Below are 12001 nucleotides of genomic sequence, written 5' to 3'. Positions count from 1 at the left end.
GATACATGGTCAGACAGATAAGATCTATGATCGGACAGGTAGGATATGTATTGTTAAATAAATCATATCAATGTCGTCGAAGAGGTCGTATCCATAATATCAGACAAAATTGAGTATGTCAAGAAATGCACTAGGCAAATCAAATACATAGACCATTAAAATAAATCAGTCCAAGATGTAACATCTAGAAGTCTGTTGTGGAGCCGAGAAAATTCAATCCAAGCACCATGGATGTACTGGTGCCAATAATTTGAGCCATGTGAATCAAGTCCTTTGTCAATAGCATTGAAGATAAAAAAAAAAAAAATGTACACTGCAAAACCACAAGGAACACAAGATGTTCTTATATACCATCGTGGGTTTTCAAGCAATCCAACAAGAAAAGTCACCTGGAAAAAACAAAAAGGAAAAAGAAAAAGAAATGTTCTTAGAAGAGAGCAATCTGTTTTAGCCTTAGATCTTCAAGAAATCCGACGCAAAGATTGTCATGATAAGATAAACGGATCACAAGATAAATCCCTCAGTGTCTCCAAAAGCTATCTGACAGTCCACACACGAAAGCTATCCTAAAGCACAATGATGATGCCATATAAGCAGACTAACAAAGTCATCTTTTGGTATTCAACCTAGGAAAATTTATGTTCATGTGATCCATGGTGAAGCTAAATATGCAACAAAAGAAAAGAAAAGAAAAAAAGAAACCTCATCAATGTAAGATGGTGCAACATAAAGAAGGCATGATAAGGAAGAAGATAGTGTGGCACAATTAATTAATTTTTCTTTTCTAAATGGATGATAAATAAATCAATAGGTTTATCTAAGATTTAAAGCACAAAAAGGAGATATTTGTTTGCACGAAATAAAAGCAACATGGAAAGTGATGAATGGTCGTCTTGTGGAGAGAGCAGTATTAGAATTAATTGGATGCATAGCCAAGGGGTTATTTTATCTCATGCAGCAAAAGGGTTAAAGATATCGAAGTTAGGCTTTAGAAGGATATATACCTGTTATTAAATTTTGATGGTGAGGATGCATGCAGTTTGCTGCTTGATTTGGTAAAGAAAAAGCCATTTAATTTGTTCACAAGAGCATGACTTGATAGATGATATATATGATGCTTTTATTAAAGATCTCTTTGCAAATTTTTTTTTTTTTTTTTTAAATATGGAAACTAATCAAGCTATTGGAATTTCAAAGCATGGGAAGAAAAAAATGCAGCATGGGTACATGTCTAATCAGCATTTGTGATGATGGAGAAATTTTGAAACTTACCTATAAAGCTGTGTTCTTGTACAAGGTAAAATTTATATATGATTTGTGGAAGGTGTGAAGCGATATGGAGTAGATATTATAGGATGAAAGGTCTTGAGAAATAATTTATGGAATTTATATTCACATGCTTGAAGGACGATTACAGCAAAGAATGGCCTTGGTTATAGAGATTGGATTACCATATGTGCGTGTATATATATATATATATATTAGGGTTGTTTACTCAGTGTAATAACATTTGGAAAATATCCTTCTTTGAATTTGGAAAACTCTTGGAAAGTAATGAAGGGGAATGCTAAATCTTTGTCCACAAGGAATCCCTTTAATTAGGGGGCTTGGGATGGATGCATTTGTGAAAGTGAAGTTTACAGGGCTAAAAAAGGAAATTGTTTCTAATGTAACTATTTAATACATATGGTGGGATCCATGAGAACATTAATAATGCGGTTGGGGGATGAATTTGATCATTGCACCATGTTAATGATCAATTTTGGCATGGAAGTGTCCTTGTTTTAAGTTAGAAAGTTGAACATGATATAAACTTAATTAGTAAAACAAGGCAAAATATGGCTAATAGGTCTGATTCCTTTGATGGAGCTTAATGAATACATGCAAGTTTGAGTGGATTGCCATGTTTTTGGACATGGTTAAAATAAAGGTTCAGTGGCATGAAATTAAATGAGTATGGGTTTTGGTGTGGTATAACCAAATAAAAGCAAGATTTGTATATAGAGCTATTTTTGGAAGAAGCCAAGACTACATAAGGTATATTAGCACATGATCTATGAATTTTGGTTTTCATGGAGACTTGTACAAGGCCGTAGACTTAGACTTGAAGTAGATAATATTGCTTTGTAATTTTTTCATTCTACTACAAAATTACAAAGTAAAGAATGCAATTTTTGAATCATAATATTAATTTTTTAAATTAATATTTTTAATTTATTGAAATATTATTTTGGAAAAATTAATTAATGCTTATTGATTAGAGATCAAAGATCATGCAATTTGCATATATATAAATCAAAATTTTGAAATTGAATTTTATAAAAGTTTCACATCGAAAAAATATAAAATACTTTGAAGTTTTCTATATATGTAAATAGAAGCATAGTTAGTATTGACCACGCATATATTTATATGTAATTATAAACTTCTAGACTATTTAATTTATTTTATTAAAATTTATTTTAATTAATTAATTGTTTTTAATTGAATTTTATTTTTAAAGTATTTTAATCGATCGTGAATACAATATTAATACAATTGTCTGCATATTTTTTTAACTGTTACAGACCCGCAAACCTACAAAATAACTGTTGGAAATTTTTCCAACATTAAAATATAGATTTTTATATTAAATATTCCAATTATGAGAGAAATAACTCATTGTCAACATTTTCAAAGCACACGTGTTATACATGCAAGCACTAAAATTTCCTTATTACCAAAAAAAAATGCATTAAACTTTGTTGCTATTTCTATCGCTCCTGAATCTGGACTGCCATGGCCCACGTACCTTTTCAAACCCAAAATGCTGCCAACAAAATGAAAAATGATAATTGAGAAGGAAAATGACAATAAAATAGATAAAATGATCAAAATGCCCACCAGTGACGTGTAGCTGACCGTAAAATTTGGGTAGCTATTTGTAATTTGAACCAGTACCGCCCTTTTTAATTTTTTCACTCAAAACTTTCAAATTATTTAATGCCACCAAACCCCAAACCAGCTCGCTCGCTCAGGTAGTGAAGCTTTACATTGCTTCGTACCATTTCTTCATTTTTCTTCCCCATTTTATTATAATATATTCATCTGCCACTGTCAGGCACATTTTCTTCTTCCTCGCTTAGTAAACTCCGGAGAAAAAACAAGCACCCCCCGGGGGCGGAGTTTCCAACGCAAAACAATCCCAAAATTCATCGATCAACGGCTCTTCCTACGCAGTATTTTTTCTTAGTTTCATGAATCGTTTGCACTACCCTTTTGTCTTCACTTTCCATCTCTGAATCTAAAAAAGTTCTAATCAATCAGAAAAGCTCCATCTCTCGGCGACCATGGTGGTTTCCGGCACCAGCTCTGTTAGTATGTCTCGTCCTTTCGCCGTTGTTAACACCCCAAACAAAGTCAACTTAAAGAAACCGGTTTTGGGTTTCCAGATTTCGGATCCTGGGTTTTATCGGAAGTTGAAAGGGATCAAGATGGGGAATGGAGTTCGGGCAGTTGTGCAAGTGGGTTTCGAGGATTCGAAGCGGGCGGCGAGGAATTCGAAGGGCTTGGAAACGAAATTTGAGTTCGACGTGGTGTTGGAGAGGGATTTAAGGGAAAAGGGGTTTCTGGGGATGACGAAGACGAAGCTGGTCTGCACGATCGGACCGGCTTGCTGTTCGTCCGAGGATTTGGAGAAAATGGCAATGGGAGGGATGAATGTGGCTAGGCTCAATATGTGCCATAATACCAGGGAGTGGCACAGAGACGTGATCAGGAAGATCAAGAAGTTGAATGAAGAAAATGGGTTTTGTATCTCGATCATGATCGATACAGAAGGTAGTCAGATTACTGTGGTTGATCATGGAGCTCCTTCCTCTGTTAAAGCAGAGGTATTTTTCAGCCCACTCAAATCCTCATTAACTGGATTGTTATCTTCGTAGTTAAAGAAAATTTTAGAATTTGGGTAACGGAAAAAAATGTGTAGATTTGATGGATTTTGTATTTTTCATGGTTAATCAGGAAGGTTCAGTCTGGTTGTTTACTGCACAGAAATTTGATGGACCTCGTCCTCGTCCATTCACAGTTCAAGCAAACTATGAGGGTTTCTCTGAAGGTATTGGGAAAATGCAAAAAATCGAGTAAAATAGAGATTTAGTTCACTCTTCTCCTTCTTCTTCTTCCATTATTATTATTATTATTATTATTATTATTATTATTGCTTTGCCGATTTTAGTGGGACTTTGGCAGGTATCGAAGTGGGTGATGAACTTGTTATTGACGGTGGAATGGCGTGCTTTGAAGTCATTGAAAAGATTGGGAACGATCTACGTTGCAAGTGCACAGACCCTGGTTTATTCCTTCCTCTAGCCAAATTGAGCTTTTGGAGAGATGGGAAGCTTGTAGAGAAGAATAATGAGCTTCCTACTCTGTCAACAAAGGTTTATTTATACTTTGAAGTCTGTTCCTCACTCACATTAGTGCTTTTGAGCAACTTTCTTTTCTTTTTACAATCTAGTTCCAGTCGAGCGAGAGAAATTCAAATATATATATATATATATATATATATTCAGTAATTATATTTCTCTTTGATGTATCTTTCCCAAAACTCATTTTGCTATTGCCTTAACATTTTTGGCTACCTAAACTACCCTCTTGAAGATTTTTCATTTTTGTTTGCCTGATTTACAGGATTGGGCTGACATAGAGTTTGGGATTTCTGAAGGTGTTGATTTCATTGCTATGTCCTTCGTAAATGACGCTGATTCTGTCAAGCATTTAAAGAACCACCTCTCTACCAAATCTGCAAAGTAAGTCGTTGGAACTTTTCTTGACAGATATCATGCTCCTATGGTTCACTTTTAGGCTACTAAGTTCTAACACAGATAGCACATTCTGTTACTTTAGCTGAGATGTAATTGCACCTTGTGATAAAATAAACATTTGCATAACTAAGCTACTAGCTTCCTATTTCTCATCTCTTTTATACTCAGATGCCTGTAAATTTTAATGCACCTTTCTTAACATTTCAATTTTCTGCAAACAATCCTTTAGTTGTTATACTTTTTGTGTAATTGGTATGAGAACAATATTGCTTTTAAGTATCTTCTATGATCAAAATATGAAAATGGAGATACATATGCATTTGCAGATCAATAAAAGTATTGGCCAAGATTGAAAGCTTGGAATCTCTCCATAAATTGCAAGAAATTGTGGAGACTTCTGATGGAATTATGATTGCCCGGGGTGACCTTGGAGTTGAAATTCCTCTTGAACAGATACCTGCAGTGCAGGAAAAAATCATTTATGTTTGCAGACAACTAAACAAGCCAGTAATTGTAGCTTCTCAACTTCTTGAGTCAATGGTGGAATACCCAACCCCAACACGTGCTGAGGTATCATGAGCTTATTGACCATACTTATGTAGTCTTCATTATTCTGGTTGAGAGAGACTAGGACACTGATTATCTGCCTTCTTGAAGTAAGGTTGCAGACATTTCTGAAGCTGTTCGACAGTATGCCGATGCCTTAATGTTGTCTGGTGAATCAGCCATTGGATTATATGGTCAGAAGGCTCTTGCTGTCCTGCAAATGGCTCGTAGTCGAATGGAATCATGGACTCGCGAGGAAAACCAACAACGGCTTCTCAAGCAGTGTCAACTTGGAGTCTCATTGCCTGACCGAATTGCTGAGCAAATATGCAATTCTGCTGTTGAAATAGGTACTTCGCTTTTCCCCAATCCAAAAAGAATATTTGGTCACTTCCTTCTACTTTGAAATTAATGACTGGCCACTCCTCCTGCAGCCAACAACCTTGCTGTGGATGCCATTTTCGTATACACAAAGCACGGTCACATGGCATCAATCCTGTCCCGAAATCGTCCAAACCCGCCAATATTTGCATTCACCAATGACGAGAGCACCCGAATGGCTCTGAATTTGCAGTGGGGAGTTACTCCTCTCCTTGTAGATTTGTCAGATGATATTGAAGCAAATATCTCGACCACCATTGACGTTATAAAATCAAAAGGGTTGATGAAAGAGGGGGATTCAGTTTTGGTGGTCTCAGATGTGATTCCAACTCGTGCTACGTCAATGGCATTTCAATCAATCCAGGTAAAGACCATCCATTAAGACAGGCAAGAAAAGGAGTTCATGGAATAATATTCAGCTCTTCTTCCATAACTTTGCTGCTCCTAATCAGGATATAAAAAGAAAACATCTTTATGTGAGATTTGGTTGATTTATTGGTTTGTTGTAGATCATTATAATTGTCTCTGCCAAAATTAAAAAAAGGAAACGGATATTGATTTTGCTGTATAAACCTTGTACACTCATGTAGTATCGCCGTACATATAAAAGCTTTTTCTGTGTTGGCCTGCTGGGCGTAGAGGTAGTCAAGTTGGATGGGAATGTAAGCCAAAACTGAACCAGGTTTAATTATGTGGCTTTCTGTTGTGACACGTGTATGAATGGAAAGAGTGGAGATTATTTTTTATATTTATTTTTTTTATATTTTTTGTTTTTCTGCTGTGAAGAAAGCACTTGAATTTTCCTGCTAATTGATTAAAGAGTAATTTCTGCTAGTCAAATTTTCAATCAGATTATGCTCTTTTTTATTCACAAACTCCCGTTTTGCTTCTTGTGTTTTAGTGATTGTAAAAGTTCAAAACTATGCGGGAGTATAAAATTTTAAGGAGAGTTTTAATTTTAAAACTTAGAAAGATGTATATATCATATTGCTATTATGTATAACAAAAACAAAGGACTTTTAGCCAAAAAAACAAAACAAAACAAAAAACAAAAATAAAAGAAAGAATTGGAGAGAAATAAAAAGAGAAGCCAAAAAAGAGATTAAAGCTAAATCATCATTTTTAAATATTTTTTGCTTTTCATTTTTCTTTTGTTGCTGTTGTTTATAAGAAAACAAATTGGCCACTGGGAATTTCTGTCTAGTCAAACAACAGAGCTTCATTGAGGCAGGTAGCTAATAACTGGGTTTGTCGTAATCATATCCCTTCTTATTTTCTTAATCAGTGAGAATTAATTCATATCGGTGGAAACTTTAAATTAATAAATGGAAATTAAATGATCTGGCTCCTCAAATAATGTTGAGATATTTTGGCTAATTTATAAATCTCCATGGAAATGAGGCAACCGAATAATGAAAAATAACTAAATTCATTCCAAAAAAAAAATAAAAAATTGTGAAAAATAAATAAAAAAGGATTAATTTTTTTAAAAAAAATAATGGAAATAAATAAGATAAAGAAAAATCATTGATACCAAAAGATAATTTCATTATATTAAAACGCAGATCTTCTAAAAGTTTAAGCTTGCAGAAATGCCACTTTTTAAGACCATTTAACTTTGAAAGCATGAGTTTTGACCCTATGATAGGAGTGGGTGTTGTAATTAGAAATCATAAAGGTTTGTTAATGGCTGCAGCATCAAAATACCATTTCATCAATTGTTTGACCCTATAACTGCTGAACTTTTGGCAATTAAGGAAGCATTGGTGTTTTGTGGCCAGATTGGTTTCTTTGAGATGGAGCTAGTGTCGGATGCTCAAGCTGTTGTTAATTTGATTGGCAGGTCTGATGGGTTTCTTGGAGTGAAATTGTTTTGTTGTAGAAGATGTTCGCAAGTTGTTGGGTTCCTCTAATGGGTCTTTTTGCTGCTCTTATACTCCTAGGGATTCTAATTGTGCGGCTCGTCTTTTGGCAAATCATGATCTATCCATTGATTCTTTTGAATCTTGGATGAAGGATGGACCTCCATGGTTGTTGCTTTACTTAAAGGCTGATTTCTTTTTCTTTTTTCCTTTTTTTTTTGGTGAATATATTTAGAGGCTGATTTATGTGATGTGGTTCTTGAAATGATAGTTTAAGTTCTGCCTTTCTTTTTTTTCTTCTTTTTTATTTTATTTTATTTTGTTGTTGTTGCTGAAATTGGGGTGTTTTATAACCAAAAGGGACCAACATACTTACAAGCATGTTGCCAATGAATCAGGCCATGGTAATTGTACCTTTTTCCTGATTCATTGTTGAAACAAAATGATTAGAAATGCTATAAGAAGACACCAAGCCTAGATCTACATTTACAAGACCCCATCTAGCAACCAGACAAGCCAAAACATTATTATGTTTCGATGTCCATTGAAAAAGATGGATTCAAAACAAGGAATTAGCTCCCAATTTTTCCTAAGGAAACCAGCTGCTCTCCAATGACAAGGAGTATCTCCCATATCCCTCACACTTTCGATAACTAACTTAGCATCACTCTTACAACATACATTAGTGAATCCTTCTTCCAAGCTAGAAAGACTGCTTCATAGATCGCGGCCGCTTCAACAGCTTCAGGATTATCCATTCGTTCCCTAAAAGCTTGAATTTTAATCACTTCACCATTATGGTTTCTAGCAGCTAAACCAAGCCCTGCAAACCCTTCTCCTATGGCTACGTCAGTGTTAATCTTGATGGTTCCCACTGGATGCTTGCACCATGGGGAGTTCACCCTTTGCTCGGCTCTAAGGTTTCCAGTCAAAGTCGAGACAAAAAGATACTCATTAAATTTATCAAACACCAACTTTACTTGTTCCTCAAGGCAACAATTAACTCCTTCAAAAAGGAGTTTATTCCTCACCTCCCAGATCGCCCTCGGGGCAAGAGCCATAAAAAGGAAAAAAAATATTTCTATCACTAGAGTGCATTGGGAGCCTACCCTCCGAATTAGCCAAATAGTCAACATAGAATTCCAAACTGTTAGCTTGGTTTTCACTCCACCTTATGCCCCATAGGGATGCCAGCCACATAGCTCTAGCAACATGGCACTGAAAGAAGAGATGGACTTCATCCTCAATATAGTCATAGCCATGTGGGCATTTAGGATCTTCCACAGTCCAATTCCTTTGTATCAAAGCTGCTCGGACTGGTAGGCTTTTCGAAATCAGCTTCCAAACAAGTAGTTTAAACCTGTCATGAATGCTGCTACTCCAGAGAAACTTCCACCATTTCATGTTCTCATTAGAATGCTGGTTAGGAATTCTGTAAATAGACCTAACACTGAAATCATCAGAATGGTTTCTAAGCCAAATAAATTCATCCTCTAGGATATTATTCTTCTAGAAAATCTTGGATATATTGCCAACAGTAGTCCTATCAAAAAGCTGTTCCAATAGCGAAATATTCCAATCACCATTCTGAAGCATTAGAGAATCTACCATGCCATATTGAATATTATCTAAGTTATGATTTGGGATTGGCCAAAAATTTTGGTTGTTTGGGATCCAAGAATCCTCCCAGTAGTTAATGGAGTTACCTTTTCCCATCCTAAAACAGAGGCTCTTGGCTAAAACTGGCCTAATTCTAAGGAGTCCTTTCCATATCTAAAAGCTTTATTTTTTCCTTGCACAAGACATGAAGTTTGATGAAGGAAAGTACTTGGCCTTTAAGGCCTCACCCAATGAAGATTAGGAGTTTTATCCAATGACCAGCCTATCTTACAAAGCATTGCTTTGTTCACATCTTCCATCTTTCGAATTCCCAAGCCTCCAAAAGACTTCAGCCTACAAGTTTTCTTCCTAGATACTGAAAAGTTGTTCCTTCCATTATCCTCACACCCTTTCCATAAGAATCTACTCGCCAATTTATCAATATTCATGCACCACCTCTTCGGAAGCTTGTAGGTCGACATCGCATAAACTGGAATTGTAGAAATCACTGATTTGACTAACACAAGTATGCCTGCTTGAGATAGTATATTGGCCTTCCAATCCTTGAGTCTAGCAATGACTCATTCTTGAATTTCCTCATAGTCCTTTGTTTTATTTTTCCCAAGGAAAAGGGGATTGTCTTAACACCTGGCATCTCTAGGCAGCTCCTTGAAGTTGAGGATAATTTTGATGCTTGCTTTGATTTCCCAGTAACATTCATTGAAAAGAAACATCCCGACTTCGTGTTGTTAACCATCTGTTCGGTTCAATTGCTAAACTGTTGAAGACATTTTTCCACTTCTCGAACTTCCTATCTATCCGCATGACAGAAGACCATAATATCGTCAGCGAAAAATAAATGAGATATAGCTGGACTATTCCTCCCTATCTTAACTCCATGCATTTTCCCTTCCAATTCCAGCTTATGAAACATTCTAAATAAAAGCTCCAGGAATAGAATGAATAGATAAGGCGATATTAGGTCCTCCTTGACGTATGCCTCTTTTTAATCTCACATTCTCTCAAACACTCTCATTGAGCAGAATTGAAGCTTTTTCAATTGAGTAGCACTGGCTTAGTAAGCCCACTGCTCTACTATTAAATTTGTACCTGATAAGAATTTCATTGAGCATGCTCCGGTCCACCCGTTCATAGGCTTTGTGCAGGTCTATCTTGATACCAACTAGGCCATTTGTCCCTTTTTTCCTCTTCATAGTGTGAATAATTTTGGTTGACGAGTATCGAATTCTCCCCAATCCATCTTCCAGGAGTAAAAGCCACCTGATTCAGAGATATCAACTTTGGAAGCAAAGGCCGAATCCAAAAAGCCAAAAATTTGGACATCACTTTGTAAATTGTATTACACAAACTTATGGGCCGAAACTAATTGAATTGAGAAGCTTGAAGGGTCTTAGGGACCAGCATAATAAATGTTTTGTTAATTGCAGCCGATATTAACCCAAACTTGAAGACATTCGGGACAATTTTAATAACTTCACTCGCAACAATGCTCCAATACCATTGAAAGAATAGGGCCTCCATACCATCTGGTCCAGGCAACTTAACTGGGTTCATCGTTTTAACAACTTCTAGAATTTCCAATTCTGAAGGAATAGAAACGATAGCATCATTCTCATCTCTAAAGACCGTCGTCTGAATAAAATCATCCAGCTGATGGTAATGCAAGCGCCCTTCATCTTAGAACAGGTTGGAGAACCTATCCACCAGAAACCTCCTAATGTCTTCCCTATTGGTCAACTATTGACCATTGTCATTTCGGCTACTATAAAAGATATATGTCGGTTGACCATCATGGATACGTGAAAGAATTTGGAATTTCTATCTCCTGCTTGTAACCAGAACTCTTTCGACTTCTGCCTCCATAGTAGTTTCAGCCTGTACTGTCATTCAACTAGTTCCCTTTGCAAGGCGGATTCGATCTCTAAATTAGCCTCTGAAGACTCCAAACTTTGGATCAATCCAATTTGTTCCTCCAGACCCTGGATTTTGGACTGGAAGAATCCGAAAACTTCCCTTTTCCACTTGTTCAAGGCCCTGCAGTGCAATGAAATTTAACTGTTAGGTACATTCTTCTGCGATTAGTTTAAGCTTCTATCCACGGTTGATTAATCACATACTCATAAGTCAGATCACGGGTCCACATCTCCAAATAGCAGAAGGGTATCGGTGTTTTTTTATGGTCCAAATTGGAACACAGAAGCATAGGCATGTGATCCAATCTTGTGGCCACTAAGTGAACCACTCCAGCTTGATTAAACAAAGTAAGCCATTCGGGACTTGCAATAACTCTGTCTAATCTCTCCCTAATATTCGCCTGTTCCTCCCTTTTTATTACATCAGGTAAATGGGTTCCCAATGAACCCTAAATCATTCCCACCTAGCTCACCAATAAAATTTCTCAAAAAGAAATTAGACTTACTAGACACTCTTCTTCCTCTCCATTTCTCGTTTTGATCCACTACTTTCCTCAAATAATGATTCTTCATAAAATACATCTATTCTTTAAAATATATATATATATATATATATATATTTTTATATTAATAACCTTTAAAGCATGAGCCTTTATGTAAAGTGGTGTTTTGATATGGTAAGAAATAGATTTTGGGTTCATTCCCTAATCCCAAAGTATTTGAATTTGGTTTTTGTTCTAAAAGTCTATGTCAAATGGTCACAAAAAAAAAATCTTATAATATAATATAAATATAGGTAAATGAATCTAATAAACAAATTGAATATCATTAAATATTATTTAATAAATAATTTGTTAACTTTAATACTATTGAT

The 12001-nt window shown here is 35.7% G+C and overlaps 1 protein-coding gene across 1 annotated transcript; it reads left to right on the top strand.

The window, feature by feature from the left end:
• Positions 1-2962: 2962 nt before the first annotated feature.
• On the top strand, positions 2963-6491 carry LOC107434216 (pyruvate kinase isozyme A, chloroplastic). The gene is made up of 7 exons (XM_016045653.4): positions 2963-3872; positions 4003-4096; positions 4231-4421; positions 4672-4790; positions 5132-5375; positions 5467-5701; positions 5786-6491. The coding sequence occupies exons 1-7, from the start codon at positions 3330-3332 to the stop codon at positions 6112-6114; spliced, it is 1755 nt and encodes a 584-aa protein (XP_015901139.3). The 5' UTR covers positions 2963-3329; the 3' UTR covers positions 6115-6491.
• The last annotated feature ends 5510 nt before the right edge of the window (positions 6492-12001 follow it).

This window comes from Ziziphus jujuba, chromosome 9 (genome assembly GCF_031755915.1).
Source record: "Ziziphus jujuba cultivar Dongzao chromosome 9, ASM3175591v1".
NCBI lineage: Eukaryota > Viridiplantae > Streptophyta > Magnoliopsida > Rosales > Rhamnaceae > Ziziphus > Ziziphus jujuba.
Note: the sequence above shows the minus strand (reverse complement) of the source record. Positions and strands in the feature narration are given on the sequence as shown.